The following is a 20,351-nucleotide window of genomic DNA, read 5'->3' on the forward strand; positions in this document are numbered from 1 at the left end:
ACATGTGCCCACTCTTCTCCCATCACATCCCAGATATGGAGCATTTGAATGGCACAGAGTCTCGGCCATGAGGAGAATGCACTATGAGGACTTTCCAGGCTGTTGCCTGACGTATAGAACAACACACAGGCACATGGTGGTGTTGAATAAATGTCACCAAGTCAACACTCCCAAACTGTTTTACACAACACTGATCTCCCCCAGCTGTGCCCTTAAAAAAGAAGGGGTTCAATAAATGTTTGGGCAAGTCTCAGTTCTAGATTTTGCTCTTGGAGCATGACTGTAGATTATTCTAACAAAGGCTCTGACAAGTCCTGTAGAAACAAACACACTTTAATATCATGTTTCCTTAACTTACTTGACAACAGAACCCTTTTTCTTACAATGCCTATTCATACCCAAGGAACAGCAGCTCTAGACTGAGTTGGAGATGTTATTGCAACCTGACCCTTTGGACAGACAAGGCATAGAAACTCTTACAAACTTCCAGAGATGGAGTCTCATCATTTATGGAAAAGCCATAACTTCTTCTTCTTTGGGCCTATTCAGAGTGTTTCTTACTTCCATATCATTTCATTTCCTTTTCTTATCCTGATGCAGAAAACAGGCGCTCAGCACCGCCTTATCAAAACCGCCTTATCAAAACTCTCTGAGCTGGGAAGATGCTGGAAGCCTGGCATTGAGGAAATGTACTCTGGCCTTTACTCAGTGACCAGTGAGCAGTGTGGCCTTCAGGAAGTATTTCCCCTCCCAAGGCCTGTCAAGGTCTCACTTTCCTCAGACACATTTGTGGGTGTTGGACGAGGTGAAAATGATGGTGCTTTCCAGCATTTAGACCTAATCCTCCTCCTCCCAGGGTTCTCTCTTTTCAGACTGTCTTTCATGAAGCTTGTCCGGTTTCTCCACATGCTTTTTTGAGGGTCTGGGTGATCTGGATTCTATTTACTTCATACTTCTTGATGCATTACTTTGGAATTGCCCTGGCCTTATTGCTCAGTGGTTATGTGGCGTGTTTCTTATCAAGCTCTCAGGGCTGGGACTTTCCATCACTCATTCCCTTTGTCTCTCTCAGGTTGAGTTCTCTGCTCTGCCCAGCTGCTCATTTCATTTAACACACATCCATGCACACTTAATCCTCGTAACACCCCAATGAGTGGGACTATTATCACACACATTTAATAGAGGAGGAAACTGAGTCATAGGTAGGTTGAACCAGTTGCCTGAGGTCAAAGTTAGAAAGTGGTGGAGATGAGATTTGAGCTCAGGAAATCTGGCTCAGAGTCTGTGTTCTAACCACCTTGCTATGCTGCTTCTTGTACGCCCATCCTCCAGCCTCTGGCTCCTTCTCCTCCCTGGCCATGGGGCCCCCTGACTATGTCCAGGTTTTGGCGTCAGAGCATTGTGACCCTGGGTCAGGCTCCTGGACCTGAGTGTTAGGTTCCAGGCCTGGGCATAGGGGGGAAGCCTGCTGGCCCAGGCAGGGGGTCCCCGCACCTACCTGGGATGACTGTGATGGTTTTCAGGGCCCGCAGCACCCGGAAGGTTCTCAGGGCTGAGATGTTGCCCAAGTCCACAAACTCCGTCAAGTACCTGGGCCAGGGGGTGGGGGTGAAGACTGTGTCAGAGTCAGGAGCAGATATGAGGGCAGAAGTCACAGCTCCTCTATGCCCAGAATGAGGATTCCTGAGGAATCCTTGTGGTTGGGGTTACCACAGGTGTTAGAGGGAAGGCCATGTCAGACACCCCAAGGTTCCTCTTGGGCCCTGAGAGCTGGGAAGACAGTGCAGGAACTTTGATGGGAGTGGGGGTTGGATAGCTCAGCTCTCCCAGTGTGTGAGGCCCATGGGATCGGGGTCCAGCACTGCCGCGTGTCGTGGCACACGGTGCATGGTGACACATTGAGGAGGCATCAGGAGAGCCTCCAAGCCAGACCCCAGCCATGGCATCCCCTAGGATGAGACAGCTTACTGCACACCTGCCCGTCAGCCCTGCAGCACCCCCCTCCCCCAAGAGGGTCAGCCCACTCAGCTTCCCCCTTTGAGGCCTGGCCTCCTTCTCTCCCACTCCTCTGCCTTGGGAAGCCCCCCAGGCCCTGCTTACGCCATGGTGATGACGCTGAAGTCCAGCCAGTTCCAGGGGTCCCGGAGGAATGTGAAGTCGTCAATGCAGAAGCCCCGGGCCAGCATCTTGATGAGGGACTCAAAGGTATAGATCCCCGTGAACGTGTACCTGGTGGGGAGAGGGTGGCCAGGACCAGGCGTGGCCATGATGGACCTCCCAGGAGGGAGGTCATATAAATGAAATATGCTGCCCGGGGGGGTTGATTGGTGAAAGTGACAGTGTGCACCCCCTCCTGGTGGGGGGGCAGTGTTGATGGGGGGGACAATAAGAGTGTGTGTCTTCCTGGAAGACAAGAGCAGTGCCACACGGGGCACCCTCAGAGTTCAGACCCCTGGGGTGGGCTATGTCCCAGACAGGGGTGGGGTGTGGGGAGGGGGCCTCCGAGGAGGAGGAAGGAAGAGACTTACTCCACGTGCTTGGACCAGGAAGGCGGGTTGCTCATGGTCATGAACACGCAGTTGGTCAGGATGGTGATCATGATGAACATGCTGAACAGCGTCAGGGGAGGGTCAAGGACAGTGAGGGAGCAGGTGGGAGCAGAGGTGGGTGGAGGGCCTCCTCGCCTATAGCACCTGGCTTTGCCCGCCCCCAGCCCGTTCTTGCCCCGGCACACGCCCCGCTTGGGCAGGATATGAGTGGATGAGCACTTTGATAGCGCCACGTCTGACGACACTGAAGGGACTCAGCATGTAGAGGGCGGGTGTCGCGGAGAAGCGGAAGATGGCCTTGCCCTTGTTAAGGACGATGAAGGTCTGTGGTAGAGAGGGAGCTGTGAGACCCAGGGACAGGCGGACGATAGACAGGTGGGGAGAGGAAACCCTACTGGCCCAGACCTTCTTGTCACTGTAGTAGGGGTCCAGGTCCTCCAGGGGGATGCCGATGACCTCGGGTGGGGGGTCCCCGTAGATGAGGGGCAGGTTCTTGCCAGCCTCCAGGTCGCTGCGTGGCTTTCTTTCAGGCTCCTCGATCTCCATCTGCTTGTTCCGCTGCTGCCGGGCCTCTTCCTCCAGCGCCCGCCGCTCTATGGCCGCCAGGGACTCCCGGGTGAAAGGGCGCAGGCATTCAGGGCCCAGAGGCACCAGGGTGGGCAGAGATGAGCTCGCCATCCTCGCATCCTGGGCTCGGCGTCCAGGAGGGTGGCAGGTGGCCTGCGAGACTGCAGTGTGCTGCTCCCTGGGGGCTGGGCGCCTACCAGGCCCTGGGCCTGCTGTCTGCTACTCACCTCCTGTCTGCCCCGGGGCCAGGCCGGGGGGGCTGACGTGCAAGCCCTGTAGGGACGGGGAGCTGTGCCTGTAAGGCCTGGGCAGGTGCTGGACACAAGAGCATCCCCCCTCGGGCCTGCACCACTCTCCCCAGCAGGGGGTGGGCTGCCCTTGGGACAGACAGCAAACCACCAGGTCCTCTTCGGTGGGGCCAGTGCCCCAGTGCCTTCAACCACCTCCTGCGCCCAAGCTCCGGAACTGGGTGGCGTCAGCCTATGGGGACAGAGAGAACCACAGCTGGCTATGCTCAGGTGGTTCTGTCCTGCGGCCAGGCGGACAGGAGTCAGATGTGAATGTGCTCGAGGCCCTGAGGCTCAAGAGGAAGGGCCTGGTGGGAGCAACCCTAAAGCAGGAGTGGCAGATGGATTTCATCTTAAGGGCTGACCTAGTTCAGCTGCTATGGGAGGCCTGGAGATGCGGGTGGATACCCTCCAGGCTGCAGCCAGCCTGGGTGGAAAAAGACTGTTGTGATTGATTAGTGATGTCTGCCAGGGCACGAGAAAAGAGAATGTAGTGGATCTGCCTGTATTTACCATCCTTGGTCTGGAGGGAAGGGGAAAGAAAGACGTGGGGTGGGGGCTACTATATCCTGAGCTTTGGGAAAGCATGATTTGGATTAGGAGAGGGAAGAAGGAAGGCACCCAGGCTCTGCAGAGGGTCCCTCCAGTTCCCGCCCACGGAACCTGTGGGATCTATCCCATGGGCAAGCAGAGGGGTTGGAGCAGGAGGATACAGGGTGTGTGTGTGTGTGTGTGTGTGTGTGGCCACAGCAGGAGAGCCTGCAGATGTTAATGTGGAAGAGGATGACACAAAGCGACACAAAGGCAAGGTCATGGGGATAATGACAAGGACAGTTTCAATGGTGGAGACAGGGCTAGAGGTCCCAGGGACTGTTTTTGGCTGGTGGTCCCTGTGTGGACTGGGTGCACCCCCCCCCCGGAGCTTTAGAGGCCTGTGAGAACAGTATGGACTGTCCCTTGACCTCTCCTGATGGCCCCGGCTCCTGCCCAGCCCTCCTGAGCCCATTCCCTGTGCAAGGGAGGGGGTGGGTCACTTCTCTGAAAGGTCCTGGGGAAAGACCCACGTCAGCAGGCAGGCACAGGAGGACCGCGGCAGCCCATTCACACGAGCCATTGCAAGGCCTGCCCAGACAGACACCCCAGAGCCACCTCGCCACCAAAGGGGCTTAGACAGACCCCGTCAGAGGCCCCCAGAGCTCCACTGGATGGTGGCCCTTTCTCAGTGGGCTCCGATGACTGCACAGTGTCCCTGCTCCAGCCAGCACAGCACTTCCTTGGGCTTGGCCAACAGGTGGGGAGGGTGGCCCAGGGAGAGGCCAGAGCCATTGGGCAGAGCCGGCCACGCCCCCTGGCCTGGTGGCCCAGCTGCTCCCTGCCATCACCCAGGGAGTCGTGTTTCCACGGGGATGACTCTGCTCATCCCTGCTGACCCCATCCTTCAGCTGCTCCTCGGCCCCATTGTGGGCGTGGGAGCGTGTGTGTGCAAGCACGCACGCATACACACACGCACACGCCCTGCGGTCCTACCCTGCCGCCAGCCGCACACCTTCCCACCTTCATCCCACCCCCGCACCCACAGACACGCCCAGACCGAAGACGCTGACCTGCCTGATGGCCGTGCGGACAGCCCGTGGCTGCTGGGCGCCCTCCCAGTTCACAAGCCTCGCTTGGCAACCATCCTCTGGCTTGCCACTGCCCACTCTGCCCTTCACGGGGGCTCAAGTGGGACGACAGTCAACCAGAGACAGTTTGGCTCCACCCCATCCCTCGTGGAAGCCACACTTGCTGGAGTCCCCAGAGGCCCCCCAAGTGCACAAACCCTGCAGCTTCTTCTCAGCTGGCCCTCCCGCGCCCCTCAGGCACCTCATGCTGCCGCTGTCTTTCTCCTTCTTCCCCTTTTTCTTCTTCCCCTCCTCCTCCTCCTCCTTCTCTCTCTCTCTTTTTTTTTAAGAGACAGTACCGCTTCTTCGATGGCTCCAGACCAGTGGAGTTACGGCTCCCTTCCTGCAGCCAGAGTCTGCAAAGCTCTAAGGTCAGCGGTAATTCACTCCCTGCTTGCCAGATTGTCCCTTGGTATCTGTCTCCCCCACCAGACTCCTCACAGCCTGGGGTTTGGGGCCACCACTGAATCTGGTGCCTGGCCCATTGGCACAGGTCTGTTTAGAGACGGCTGCCCAGCTCTTGCCTCTCTTTCCTCCCCTGGGCTCTGCCCCTGCCAGACTCTGGACCCACACAGGCAGGCCTAGCACCTCTTCCTGCTGACCCCAGCTGGCCCCAGGCAGAGTCCGCATCTCCCCCTTCAAAATCTGTACTTCATCCTAAATCCCTGTCCTGCCCTCTTCACCAGGCCTGAAGCCCCTTGGCATCTGGATGTCTTGTTCCAGGAGGGGAAAAGTGCGTCCCTGGCTGGGCCCGCTGAGGCATGGATTTGGCTGGTGGTACACCTGGTCCAGTCCCAGGTCCAGCACCCACAGGGCTCTCCGTCCTTCAAGCTCTTGCTCCTTCCTCACCCTTCACCTGCTCTGTCCAGATACCCCCCACCTGCCTCCCTACTTCCCACTGGGCTCCACTATAATCCATCACCCACATTGCTGAAATCACAAATCTGATCAAACCTGGCTGCTCCTTCAGTGGCTTCTTACTGCTTTGTAGTGTGTCCACACCTTCCACCTGGCCTCCCAGTCTCCCCATGACCCCAGCACCCCCCCCCCCGTACCGCCCTCCCCTGCCCTGCACGTGCCCACACTCTGGCTATGCCACTGCTATCTCTCAGATGGGCCAAGCTATTTTATAACCACCCCCGAGCCTTTGCTTATGGTCTGCTTGCCTTCCTGGAACACCCCTCCTTTTTGTCACCCCAGAGAACTTTAATTTGTCTTTCTAGTCTCAACCTACACAAGAACCACTGCCTCCAGAAACCCTCCCTGGATGCCCTGAGTGGATTTCTCCTTTGTATCACCCATGTGCCTAATGCTGAGCAAAAGTGTTTGTTTGTGTTTTTTTGAGATTTTTTTTTAAAGATTGTATTTATTTATTTGACAGAGAGAGATCACAAGCAGGCAGAGAGGCAGGCAGAGAGAGAGGAGGAAGCAGGCTCCCCGCTGAGCAGAGAGCCCGACGCGGGGCTCGATCCCAGGACTCCGAGATCATGACCCGAGCTGAAGGCAGTGGCTTAACCCACTGAGCCACCCAGGCGCCCCGAGATTTTGTTTTTAAGTCATCTCTACACCCAACATGGGGCTCGCACTCGGAACCCTGAGATCAAAAGTCACATGCTCTACCGACTGAGCCTGCCAGGTACCCCATAAGAGGTTATTAAATGAGTGGATGAATGAATGGGAGGAGCCCTCCACCTTTGCCCCTCTTTCCTGTAAGCACACCCTGAATCTAAATCATGACCAGAGACCATATGTCCTTTAATAGTCTCTCCCCCGCTCCTACCTCTCAGCTCACAGTCAAGTGCCCTTTACTGTGATCCTTGGGATTCTTCCAGCCTTCACCCCCTTGTCCATGCATTTTCTAACTCTCCAGCAGAACCCTCTGACTTACCCAGCTTACCTATAAGCGCCATCATCACAATCCTTCCTCGAAAATACTCTTGACTCCGGCTTTCTCTCTCCTTCCATCTCACTCATCTGGGGAAGCCCCAGCCCGTCTCCCAGCTGTGCTGTTTTTGGCTCAGCCCTTGAGAGGCTAGACGTTGCTGGATCAAAGGCTGGGCTGGACAGGGTTTGCAGCCGACATGGTTACAAATGTCATGTGTGCCCTCACCTTTGTCCTGGAAGTACAGGTTTCTCTGGTGCCCTCACTTTTCCAATTTGTGAGAAAACTACTCCATGCCTTCTCTTCTTTCCTCAACACCCCCACTCCACGGTCCTCCCTGGGATGCGCCCAGGCAGTGACTTTTCCTGGCCTCCAATGAGAACATAGCATCGCACACCATCTAATTGACAAAAACCTCTTTGCTGCCCCTGCCCCTGCCCCTGCCATCCTGCTAACACGGAAGATGAGGAGTCACCAAAGCCAGGCCTTGCATGTGGGCTCAACCCTGACCCCTCTTACCTTCCTAAGGACCCCGTTCTCTAGTTATCTTCTCTCTACCACTGTCAGCTTCTTCCTGTCTATGACTAGGCTCTCCCATTGCAAAAATAATGGTGGTGGTGACAGAAACCACCCTTCCAGCCTCATATTGCCCTATTTTTCGATTTCCCTTCATGGAGAAACTTCTTAGAAAGTGTCCACACCAGCTGTCTTTACTTCCTTACCTTTTGTTCACTCCCCAGCCCATTCCAACCTGGCTTCCACCCCCCCCCCCAACTCAACTGAAATGGCTTTTGTCAAGTCACTAGCACCTTCTCTACTGCCAAGTCTGCTGAACACGTTTCTGTCTTCACCTCCCTCAACCTCTCATAAGTATTCAACCCACTTGGCTGCAGCCCCCTTCTGGAAAGGCTCTATTTGCTCAGCCTCCCTGAGAGTACATCCATGGTTTCCCTCCTACCTCTCTGGCTGCTTCTTTTCAATTTCTTCGCTTGTTCCTCTTTCTTCCCCAGTCTCTAAAGTTTCTCAGTCTGGGTCTAGATGGCGTCATTCCTAGGGCTGTAAGTAGTGTGACAAGAATAGCATCACATTTCCTTTGAACTCCAGACTGATGTATGCAATTGCCAACTGAACCACTCCATGTGGAGAGCTAAGAGGTATCCCAACCTATGTGTGGTATCTGGGACGAAGCATTTGTGCTCTTCAACTGTTCAACCCATAGTCTTCCTCAACCCAGAAAATGTCCATCCATCCATCTGGTTGCTCCAGGCAAACATCAGGGTGCCTCCTGAATGCTTTCTTCCCCCTCGCCTTCTACACCAAGCCCATCCAAAGTTCCATTAATACTATCTCCAAAATATACGCGACCTCCTCCTTTTCCCCCTGGACCGTATCACAATAATCTCTTGCAATAGCCTGCTTCCTGCTAACTTTTTGCCCTGGCCCCTGCAAATCTGTTCCATAGAGCAGCCAGTGATCTTTTAAAAACAAGAAACTAATCATGTTGTTTCTCCTGCTTAAATTTCTCCAGCAATTTCCTGTTGTGCTTTGAACAAAACCTGAAAGTCTTACAGTGATCTGCAAGGCCCGGGTGATCCAGTCCCTGCCTCCTTCTCCACCCTTGTCTCCTGATTTCTCCCTCTTCCTTCTGCCCCAGTCCCACTGGCCCCTTTCCAGCTCACCCCCAGCCTAGGCTCAAATGTCTCTTCTCCAAGTGGCGCTTTCCTTCTCTACTCTCTATCACAGTCTCCTGTGTTTTCCATCACATATTTTATAATTGATAATTACTTAAACAAGTAATTTGCCTAATTTTTTTAAAAGATTTATTTATTTATTTATTTGAGGGAGAGACAGTGAGAGAGCATGAGCAAGGAGAAGGTCAGAGAGAGAAGCAGACTCCCCGTGGAGCTGGGAGCCAGATGTGGGACTCGATCCCGGGACTCCAGGATCATGACCTGAGCCACCCAGGTGTCCCAGTAATTTGCCTAATTTATTTTGTCTGTCTTCTCCACTAGACTGAAATGCCAAGAGGACATGAGCTGTCTGTCTAGCTCGCTATAGCCAGTCCTGGGACTAGGCACACAGTAGGCACTCAAGACATGTTTGCTAAAAGAATGAGTGGATGAAGACTTAAATACAGACCTGCCCAGGGATAAAATGGATTCTGATATATTTAATCCATCAGTCCATCCATCCACCCATCCATCCATCCATTCTGTTCGTAAGCCCGAAGCTGAGCCAGCCCTGAATAGGACACAAAGATGCACCTGTTGGGCATCCTGCCTTCCAAGATCTGGTCGTTGGGGGGAAGGTGGACACGAGCTCATGTGACTATGACATGAGGAGAAAGCGATGATTGCCCTGAAGAGGGTAGGTCATTGTGGGAGTTCATGTGGATGAATGGTTACTCCCAGGTCAGGGAAAGAAAGATGGGGTTTTTCAGTTGGGCTTCAAAGGATGCTTAAGTTATAAACACAGAGAAATAGTGGGGAAGAACCTTCCAGGGAGAGGGAGGAGCCAGAGCAAAGACAGAGGCTGGACATAGGGAGCTGCAGGTATGTCAGTCTTTGTGGGGCAGAGAATCTATTCAGGGATTTGGGGAAGGTGTGTTGGGCCGCTGGCCATAGCCTCGATTTTCAGGCATGGGAGTCTGGACTTCACCTTGCAGCCTTGGAGAGCCCCTCACAGGGGCAGTGGGTTGAGATAAGACCACAGTTAGTTGTCAAGTATGTGCCTTCTGTCCACCCTTTCAATGTGTCCAGAATAGACAGGACAAGCTATATTGTTTCCAGTGGAGGAATGAAGGGTTATCTGGGATGTGTGCACGGTGGCTTCCTGGCAAGGACAAGCACCACAGAGCCCCATATCAAGGGTTAGGTGTCATGATGGCACATCTCCATGTGGCTCTTTCAGCTACAACCTGGAGTAAAGGAGGCCGACGTGACAGCTTGAACCTTCTTCCTCCCACCTGCCAGAAATCCGACTCTGGCCTCCACCCCCAGTCTGTCCTTCAGATGTGGCAGCTAAGGGCCTGCAGGGGGCTCCGGACAACCTCTTCCCACTGAATTTAAGAACTTTGGAGTTGCAAGGACTCAAGAGGTCAAGGAGTCCAACTCCCTCGTTTCACAGATGGGGAACCTGAGGCCCAGAGAGGAGCAGCAACTCCCCCCAGATCATACATTTATTCATTCGACAAACATTTCTTGAGCATCTGCTGTGTCCTGGGTTCTGTTCTAGGAGCTACAGTATAATGGTGGCAAACTCCCTGTCCTCACTGAGCTTGCATTCCAGAGGGAGAAGGCAGATAATAAATAGGGAAGCAAATAAGATAATTTTAGAGAGTGATAAATGAGAGGCCACACCAAGAATAAAACCCAGCTCCCTGGGCGCCAGGGCCAGAGCCCATTTAGTAAGTGAGAAGCCCCAACGGAACTTGCATTGAAACGGAAGTTTGGGCGGAAGTGGTGAGTAAAGTCAGGCCATCTTGGGGGCCTGGAGGTGGTGAGCAGACAGGGATGAGGGTGGGGGAAGAAGGATCAGGAGTCAGGGAGCTAGGCTGGGGCCAGCTGTCCAGAGGCAAGGAGCCAAGTGTAAGGACACAGGAGGCCGAGGCGGCTCCACTCTGGAGCAGGTCCAGCCCAGCATTGTCTTTCTCTGTGGGGCTGCCAGGTTGGAACACCCAATTCCAGACATAATCTGACCACAGACAATGGCCTCTTCCCTCCGGCCTAGACACCCTTTGTATTCATTCATCCCAAGATAGGATTCATTTTTTCAGCAGCTACTAAAAAGGTGAAATTTGCAATCACTCCTGGATCTTTTCCTCATTGAACTATAGTCAAATTAGACCTTCCCTATCCTATAAATTGTGCAATTGATTTTTCCCTTTTAAATCCAGGTGGACCCCAAACAAAATATTAACAAATCAAATCCCACAGTGTATAAAAATCAGTATAACTACAACCAAGTGGGGTTTATCCCAAGTAAGCAAGGCAGGTTCAACGTTAGAAAATCCGCTAACGTAATCCATCACATCCATAGGTTAAAGAAGAAAAATCACATAGAATCATATCAAGGGATGCAGGAAAAGAACTTGACAAAACCCCATACCCATTCATAATAAAACAACAACAACAACAATAACGACAACTCAGTAAACTAGGAATAGTAGAGAGCTTCCTCAGCCTGATAAAGAACATTTACAAAAAACCTATAGCTAACATAGTACTTAATGATGAGAACCTAGAAGCTTTCCATTAAGGTCAGGAACAAGGCAAAGATGTTGCCTTCTACCACTGCTTTCCAAAATCATACTGGAAATCTTAGCTAATGCAATATGACAAGAAAAGGAAATAAAAGGTATACTGTTTGGAGAGGAAGAAATAAAAGAATCTTCGTTCACAGATGACATGATTATCTAGGTACAAAATCCAAAAGAACTGACCAAAAAAATCCCCCAAACCTGAAACTAATAATGGTTTCAAGATGCAAGATTAATATAAATTTAGGTGTTGGACTTTACATTCTACAAGTTCCCCTTGTTCATTGCACCTCTTCCCTTCTAGTTTTTTTTTTTTTTTAAGATTTTATTTATTTATTTGACAGAGAGAGAGACAGCGAGAGAGGGAATACAAGCAGGGAGAGTGAGAGAGGGAGAAGCAGGGTTTTCGTGCTGAGCAGGGAGCCTGACATAGGGCTCGATCCCAAGACCCTAGAATCATGTCCTGACCCAAAGGCAGGAGTTTAACGACTGAGCCACCCAGATGCCTCTTACTTCTAGTCTTTGTGAAAGCCTATTGGATCTTGATTTTTCCTCTCAGTTCAACACCCTCACAGCTGGGTGTCTGTGATCCTGACTGTCCCAAATTATTGAAAACACGATTCAGGATAGACATCACTACCACATCCACCACCACATGCTTCTAGAACCTTCTCTCCTAGGAAACTTTGTCTTCAAAGACGGTCCTTCAAACATCCAGAAACCCACCTCACTGCACTTGCATTGGCACAGGATCCTCCAAGAAGCGTCAGCCATGCCATACTAGCCTGAGATATAAAAGCCACATGAAAACTCTCCTGGAAGATTGAGAATGGATGTGACCTGTCCCTCGAAGCCTTCCCTGTTCATTCTAGGGCTAGAGCCCATCTCTGTGGATGCAGGGATGGCAGTTAACTTGCTGGCCTTGCTCAGGACCCAGTCATCATGCCTCTTGCCAACCAAGCATGTCTTTCCCTGGACAGCAGAGTACAGTCCAGGGGCAGGCTGTTTTGTTTCTCTGTGGACTGGAAGCAAGATTATTTCAGAGCTCCATGTGGCCAGTGGAGACCCCTCCTTAAGCTTTATCTGCAGTGAGGGCTCAGACTCAGAAGTTTCTGGGAAACTGGAAGAAATCAAACTTTTTCTAATGTGCCAAAGACAGCGTCGGGCATCCGGGTGGCCTACTTCCCAAATTCCTGCATTCCCACTGTGGCCCAGCTCCAGGAATGCAAAACGGATCCCTATGCCCCCTCGTTATAAATCTCAAGTCACAGTCTTTCTCAGCTGGGGCAGTGTGGGGGTGGGGATGGGAAAGGGGTAGCTGTGTTGTTTCTCTGCCAGCACTTAGGGCTGAAGGGTTGGCAGGCCAGGGCCCTGGAGGAAGTCACCCCAGGTGCCCTCCACTCCTGATCTAACACTCTGTAGAGGAAATCTGCTCCAAGAGGTCTTGGAGGGAGGCCTGGAGCTGGGAGTGGAAACCTCCGGACACTCAGGAGCCCCAAGAGTTCCGGAAACAATCAGGGGCAATGAGGGGTGCTGCAGAATGAGGGGTGGGCAAATGATGATCGTACTTTCCATGTGGGGCTCACTGGACCAAAAAATGCCTCCCCCTTTTTTAGGGACGTGAATCAACCAGCCTAATAATGTGTCCGCTGCAAGGGGTAAGTGTGATAGTGGTGACCACATTTATTTTGTACTTACTGAATGCCAAGTTTGTTTTCTTGTTCAGGATATATCAGCAGCCCCTTCCTCGCCCCCCCCCCCCAATCAGATCCATTCTCTGCCAACCCCCAACATCTCTCAAAAGTTTTCGCCAACTTGCCTCCTCCTCTCAAACCTCTTTGCCTTCACCCAGAGTGTTTTTGGTTGGCTTGGGGCCCGATGAAATAAAAAACCCACAAATGGGAAATAAATCCTCAAATGGGCTGTGTTTGGGTTTTGTGAACTGTGTCTCCTTCTTTCTAACCCCTCCCAGCTCATCTGTCAGCAGCTCTGGAAGCCTGGAAGCTTTTCTCCCTAGAAGCAGGGCTTTCCCCTCCCAAGACTGAGCTTCAGATCAAAGGAATTCGTCTAAAGATGTCCCACCTCAGTCAGCATGGGGAAGAGTCCGTTGGGAGTGAAGGAGGTTGGTTCCTTCAGCCCCCAGACCTCAGCCCCTTCACCCAACCTGCTGATATGCATAGGCCCTCGAAGTGGAGGCTGAAGGATTATTTCTTGAAGAAAAGCAGTCATGGATCTGTTCATTTGGTGTTTACTGAGTGCCTGGCACTGTTCCAGGCTCGGCCTCCCAGCGGACAAGTGGCAGGCACAGAATTTGAACGCAGCTCTCTGATGCCAGTCCACATGCCTGCTCCTACAAACGCTGTCTCCTCCCAGCCCTCTGGGGGACTGGGCTGGCCTGAGTCTCACCTGTCTGTCCTCTTCAAAGGGCAGACCAGGGTCCTTGGGCCAAGCCCCTAAAAGGGACCAGTTGGGGCGGGCATCTGGCGGGCCTTGGCAAGACTAGACTCAGGCCTCCTGGGGCCATGTGTGTTGAGAACTGTGAGAGCGCGGACCATAAGTCAACAGCTTGGTAAAGAGACTTCCTTGAGGTATGGGTTTCTTTTAGACCAGTCGACCCTCATGTACCCACTAAGTCCCTTTGCAGCCCATTGTACACACACACACACACACACACACGCACGCACACACACATCGCTTCTATGAGTCATTTCTCAGCTGCTCCAAAGGGTGGGGAGGCTGATTCGTTCCACCCAGGCCTGGGGCTTCCTGCCCTCTGCTAGCTTGGCTCACTCTCAGGAGCCCCCAAGCATGACCACGAGGGTTCTGTGGATGTCACCCCTCAAACCTGTGCACGCACACCCTCTCCTGGACACATCTGTGCCACATCTCCCCCGCCTTTGGGCAGATCCACACCCCCCTCCCCCACCCCGCACACTGGGCTGCTCCCCTGCCCTGCCTGCTTTGACCTGCAGTCCACCCCATGAGATGCCTGCTTCTGTTCTCTCCTCTCGCTGCCCCACACCCTTACCCTTCCCAGACCGTGGCCCTGCCCACTGGGGCCCCCCCACACCTGCCAGGTCCCGGGAGCTGGGGATCACGGTCACCAGCGCCAGGAAGAGTGATCGTCTTGCTGCCTGTGGAGCCCTAGTCCCATCACCGGAAACCCACAAGGAAGGCTGGCGGAGTCATTCTGCCCCTTCAGCCAGCAGGGCCCTGCCACTTTTTTGGAGAACTCCACTCTACACCGGAAACCGCTCTAGGGATGTTTTCCCACCAATTCCGGTACAAGGTCCTTCTCCCCAATTAAGGCCAATCAAGATTTTACAAGCCTCCAAAGAGACCGGAGTCACAAGCTGATCTTGCTGGAATGGGAGCCAGAGGGACTCGGCTTGGCTTTTGGAGTCACTGTCCTCACAGCAACATGAGTCAACCGCGGACCCTCCTGAAAGGGGGTCTGCCATCCGCTTTATAAAAGAATCTTCCTCACCTGAGGGAGACCAGATAGGAAAAAAACGCATTCCCCATCCCAGCTATGCAGGGTGCCCAGCGCTGGGGAAGGTTGTCCTGCCGCCTGCCCGGCAGACCCACCTTCGTCACGCCTCTCCCTCCTTCCGTTGCCCACCCTCCCCCCGCCCCAAGATGAGACACGGACATCAGAGTCACAGCCTGGTAAGAGCCACGATCATTAACTACTAGTTAACATGTAGAACTGACTACACGCCAAGCACTGTTCTCGGCACCTCCCATTCACGAGCTCTTACTCCTCACCATGATCCTCTCGTCACGCCCTTTGACAGAGAAGGAAACTGAGGCATAGAGAAGGTAAGTCACTTGGTGGAGGTGATTTATGTAGTAGACTGGGGCTGAAACCTGGCCCGTGGGGCTCTCAGGAGAACCCCAGCACTTGAACACTACGCTACATTGTCACCCGGGTCTTACATGGACCATGTCCTTCTAGCACCTAACTTGTGGGGAGGGGGGAGGCGGGCAGGGGTCTGGTGACCATTGTGGTTCTGTCCTTTGCATTTATGCTAGGGCTCCTGGCAGAGGGCAGTAAGGCCTGAGGGGAAGGGGCAGCCTGCCTGTCGAGGGGCACAGCTCCCTGCCACCCCTCTCTCTGTCTGCTCCTTGAGCCCCTCCTGCTCCTCCTGCTGCCCCATCCCCCAATGATGGCTGTTGACTGAAAACCTCCGGGAATAAAAATAGCTGTTGCTGACGAGGCAGAAGGGGGGCCAGAGCACATGAAAGGCCTGGGGCAGGGGTGGTGGAGGTAGAGGGAACCTGGGATTCCCCCAGCCCCATAAGCACACACCTCCTAAAGGAGCCCCTGTATACCATGGCCTGTCTCTGCTGATATAGAGTGGGGACCCCTGCCGAAGGCCCAGCACCTGCCCCAGCCCTCAGGCTACCCATGGGAACCCCCTGCACCGCCCCCAAGTCTCAGGGGCCAGCTCTGCCCCCTATCCAGCCCTGCACCAGCGTCAGCACCCCTCACTAGCTGTGCGCCTTGGGCAAGGAACAGGACCCCCGGAGCCTGAACCCTTCCTCAAGAAGAGTCAGCACCTTGGGTGCTGACGACCACCCCCCTCGTCCTGTCCCTTCTCCCTACCTGCTCTCTTGGGACTCAGGCCTCAGATTTTTCATTTCCCATCAATGCATCTCTCTCTTGGAGAGAGCCCTTCTGCTCGTCTCGGTGAAGTCCAATCCCTTGTCTCCTCTCTTGCTGTGCCTGGCCCTGGGAGACTTCTCTGAACTCGATCCCCAGCTGGACTCCCCCCACCCCCTCCCTGCCACTCTCTACACTTTTCTCTGTTCTGGGGGCTGGAATGGCCTCCGGCCTCCGAAGGCAGGGCCCTTGTCAGGACCGCCTCCATAGTCTGGCCAAGAGATATGTGTTTCAGGATTGAACTCGGGCTTCCCCGGGACCCTGGGCCCAAGCGTGGGACCCAGAAGCCCAGGCGAGGGAAACCGGTAGGCAGGCCTTGATGCTCAGGGCAGTCTAGAGCTAGGAAGGTGGTTCCAAGTCCCGAGTCCTCACTTCGGGCAGGTTCCCAACCAGAAACGACAAGCAAAGCCAGGCTGGGACAGGGGCACCTAGGAAAGACCCTTAATTATCTTCCCAAAACCCCAGTAAAAATCCCAGCCGATCCCCTGAGAGATGACTGGCATGGACACGGGAGGGGGCCCTTGGGTTATGTCTGGAACCTCATATCGCCCACATAGGTGATGTGGCTCCAATACGTATGTGGTCACCTCAACTATCCATAACATGGCCTCCAAGAGTGAGACCGCCAGCCAAGGCCAGGGGGCTGGGGATGACCCAAGAGGAATCTGGAGGGTCCTGGGAAAACCGGTCCTCCCTGTGTGTCCCCCCTACTGCCGCCCCTGAGGTCTCCTTAGCTCTCCAACTCAGGGCCCTGGGAGGCAATCATGGTCTTGGTCATAGAAGAATGACAATAGAACCCACCATCGGCTCTTCCTATCTCTCTGTCAGACCCTTCCCCTCTCCAGATGAGCCAGACTGGCCTCAAACTGGTCTCCAGCTATTTTCCTCAAGCTGGCTGTTCTACAGAGGCTAAACTCAAGGGCCTTCCAGTCTCCCTTGGGCTCTGCCCTTCCCGGGCTCTGGGGTGACCTATTTCCAGGCAGGCCCCCACTACTGCTGGTATGGGTGGACGGGGCCATGTTTAGGATCCACCCGGACTGCCCTCTCCCCACCTGGGGCAGTGTGAACCCTTGTGGTGCCCCGGCCTGGTGCCCCGGGCAGGGGGAGGGGCCGCAAGACAGTGGTTAGCCTTTGCCGGGTGGACTGGGAAGGCGCTCAGGCCCTCTGTGCCACATCAGTGCCTTCTTGGAAAGACTCAAAAGCCCCCACCCCACCCTCAGGGCCCTCTAGATGGGGACTTCCCGATCTTTTGAACAAATGCTTCTCTCTGATAAGCAACACCACACTCCTCTCAAACCCTTTCTCCTACCTCCGCTCAGACCTTTCGGCTTCTCGAACTAGTGGCTGCCCGCCCTCTCTTCCCCGGAGGAGGCTGGGGTGCCAGCTCTGCCAGCAGGGAGGGGGAAGGGGCTGCTTCTGCCCTGGTGCCAGGGCCCCTCCTGAACTTCCCAGCGGCCCTTCAGTGCTGTGGCCCCATCTCCTTCCCCCTGGGCCAGGCTTTCTGCCTTCCCCACTTGTCCAGGAAAGGAGCCCAGCCTTGCCACAAGCTGCCCGGGGAGAGGCAGGGGTGGTGGGCAGAGCCTGGGCGGTGCAGCCTGAGATGTGTCCTCTGCTGGCATCTGGAAGATTCCTGTTTCAGCAGAGCAAAGGAGCCGCCACCACCCCCCACCCGGCCTCCCGCGGCTCTCCTCCCCCTACAGCCCTGCCTTCCCAGCCGGTGAACAGGCTGAGCCGCCACTGGGAACAGGCGTTTTGGCTTCTCCGCTCTCCTCTCCTGAAGACACTCAGCCCAGTCCCGTCCCTGGGGTCACCCTGTGCTCGTCTGTCTGGAGCTGAGACTTTACCACTGGGCCATTGGTGACCTCAGGACTCTTGCTGAGGGCAAGGACAGCCAGCCAGGGGCACCGAGGGCAGCCGAGGGGGGCCCCAAGAGGCGAGTTTGGGGACGGGGAGGGTCAAGGCCCAAGGAGCTCGGCTGCGGCCGGGGCAGAGCAGGGCCCGGTGTGGGCAGGAGGACAGCGGTGCCCGGAGCAAAGTGGTGGCTTCCTTGAAGCCAGGCTGGGCATGGGGCCAGGGTGCCCTGCTCCTCGGGGTGGCCGGCCCTCGGGGTGCTGGGCGGGGCGGGGTGCGGTACTCACTGCTGGACAGGAGCGGAGTGCTTGCGGCCGAGCCTGGAGCGCCGTGCCCACCTCGGGCTGGGGCTGGGACTCTGGGGGACTTGGCCGGGGGGCCGGCCGGCGGGGACAGCTGCTGCCGCTGATGTCACAGGGTCATGAGTGAAACCTGAGGACTGGGCCAATCTTCAGGTGGGAGCCTGGGCTGCGCTTCACCGGGTGTGCTCGGGCTTAGCCCGGGACCGCTGGGGCCTGGGGCCGCTGGCACACTCTCGCCTGTTCACACTCACACACGCGCACACGCGCACATGCACGTGCACACACAGTGGGGCACGCGGAGGAGCCCATTCACACGGGTCCTTTCCCACCCTTGAGGAGCTTACCCAGGCTCATTCTACACAACAGGCTCCCTTCACACTCATTCCCAGGAGCCCCGGCGGCATGTGCCAGCTCTCACACTCACACTCGCTCCGCACACACTCACGAACGTGTCTCCCTACAAATAACCATACTCACACGTGCTCAGCCATACACATAAATCACCCTTCATACATTCACACAAACCCTTCCACCGTGTGTTACCTCCATTCCCACACATGCTCATTGCTCACGCAAACACGCAGCCACACTCACATCAGGCTTGTGCATAGACTTGTATTATTACATACATATAGTCATATCTACTCTCCCGCCCAGGTGAACATGAACACGACGTATTCCGGACACTAGACTTTTATCACTGTGTGTCCACACACCTATACTCACAGTCACGCTCGGGCTTTCACGCATGTCCGTGCATGTCCCTCCTTTCTGCACCGTTGTCTAAGTCCACGCTCCTGTTCCCATGTGCACAGGGCCATCTGTGTGTACCTATGGTCACTAGATATTCATTAAGTGTGTGCCTATCTGTGTACACACACACACACACGCATAACTGTCCAAAGGACGACACAGAAGTCTCTAGAGTCATTTCTCCACCACCACTCTCCCCCCCACCCCCGCCACCATCCCACTCACTAGACGTCTGTCCCTCAGAGCTTGGGGAGCGGAGGGTAGGTTGGGGGCAGCATGAGGTGGGTTTAGCTGCCCCCTACCCCACAACTACCCTCCCACCCCCCCACCCCCTCTGCATTCTGGGACTGTGAGGACCCCTAGTGGAGCTGATATGAAACAACCCACCTCCCAGCTCGCCTACCGCACTTGCCCCAGGCGGACTAGAGAACCCCTCCCTGGCTGAATCCAGAGTCACTGTTCCCCAAAGCTCCCAGCATTGCTCCCCGTCTCCCATGCCTGTCCCTGACACCATCTTTTCTGGTAGCCAGAGCTCCAGCCGAGCAGAGCCCAGGACGGAGTGACCTTTGTGAGGGGCTCAGGGAGGCCTGGGGGGTGGTCACCCTCAGTCCGAGGCTGGTTGGCCTCTCTCCTCCCAGCACACTCTCGGTGGATCCAGCATCAGTCTTGGCGAACCCCTTCTTGGGGGCCAGGCCTGGTTGTGGTTGGAGAACTTTCTACTATGCCTGCACTGCCCACATCTCTCCCCAGGGGACCAACACCAACTTCACCAACCCTCAGAGGTATGTCTCCCAAACCTACAGGTGTGAAGTGGGTGTTCTCTGTGTGTGGTTCTTATGCTGCTTGGCTCCCACACCTTTCTGACACAAGTTTTCCATGTAGTTTTATTGCTAATGTGATCCGGGTGTCTGCACACCCCTGCCTCTTCTTTGCATAGATCCTCTTCTTTTAGCACTCAGAGGAAAAGCAAACATTTTGTCTCTTCCTTCCCAAGTTGTCTCCCTGAAACTGTTCCCTAGGGTTCCTGTCATTACTCATGGCCCTGCCTTGGCTCCAGTTTGCTTTGCTGCTGGCTACTGTCCCCTTGGTAGCTCACTCCTCCCTGTCTGTGGGCACTGGAGAGGAGGTAGGCAGGCAGCTGTCATTCCCATTTATGGTCTCTACCTGGGCACTACCTAGAGCTCTATGGGGTAAGAATTTCTTTAATGAGGGGCTGAAGTAATTGAAGGGAATTGTAGCATATGAAGGGTGGGGAGGGTGGCTGTGTTCGGTTGTCTGGGTTGTACACTGTACAATTCTGGGCACCAATCACATTTGTTATCATTGTAGATTCATGTGTTTAAGATGATAATTGTCTAGAAGATGGTACCAAACTATCTGGAGGACAGGGCTAATGTTTCTAATTTACGTGAGGTGTCATTTGGACTAGGAATAAGACTGACTGGAAAACCAAAGCTGTATGTGAAATAAGACTTTTCCCCGAAGCCCAAGAAGAATGAATATCTCTCTCTCTTAATGACAATATTCCTCCTTCCTTTGGGGAACTTCTCTTTCCCTACCTTAAATATGTCATTC

General features: G+C 54.5%; 2 protein-coding genes across 2 annotated transcripts in view; one reads left to right on the forward strand and one right to left on the reverse strand.

Moving 5' to 3' along the window:
- Nucleotides 1-5,121, reverse strand: part of SCN4A (sodium voltage-gated channel alpha subunit 4) — a 29,826-nt gene extending 24,705 nt beyond the window's left edge. The window contains exons 1-6 of the mRNA XM_082706637.1: nucleotides 5,008-5,121; nucleotides 2,955-3,596; nucleotides 2,755-2,873; nucleotides 2,529-2,618; nucleotides 2,101-2,229; nucleotides 1,499-1,590 (exon numbers count right to left, since the gene is read on the reverse strand). Of these exons, the coding sequence (XP_082562763.1) occupies nucleotides 1,499-1,590; nucleotides 2,101-2,229; nucleotides 2,529-2,618; nucleotides 2,755-2,873; nucleotides 2,955-3,227 (703 nt within the window). The 5' untranslated portion in view covers nucleotides 3,228-3,596; nucleotides 5,008-5,121. The remainder of the gene's footprint in view (nucleotides 1-1,498; nucleotides 1,591-2,100; nucleotides 2,230-2,528; nucleotides 2,619-2,754; nucleotides 2,874-2,954; nucleotides 3,597-5,007) is intronic.
- The window catches only part of TACO1 (translational activator of cytochrome c oxidase I), a 742,329-nt gene that overhangs the window by 278,995 nt on the left and 442,983 nt on the right, over nucleotides 1-20,351 (forward strand). The window lies entirely within an intron of this gene.

Source organism: Mustela nivalis (assembly GCF_964662115.1).
Source record: "Mustela nivalis genome assembly, chromosome: 17".
Lineage (NCBI taxonomy): Eukaryota > Metazoa > Chordata > Mammalia > Carnivora > Mustelidae > Mustela > Mustela nivalis.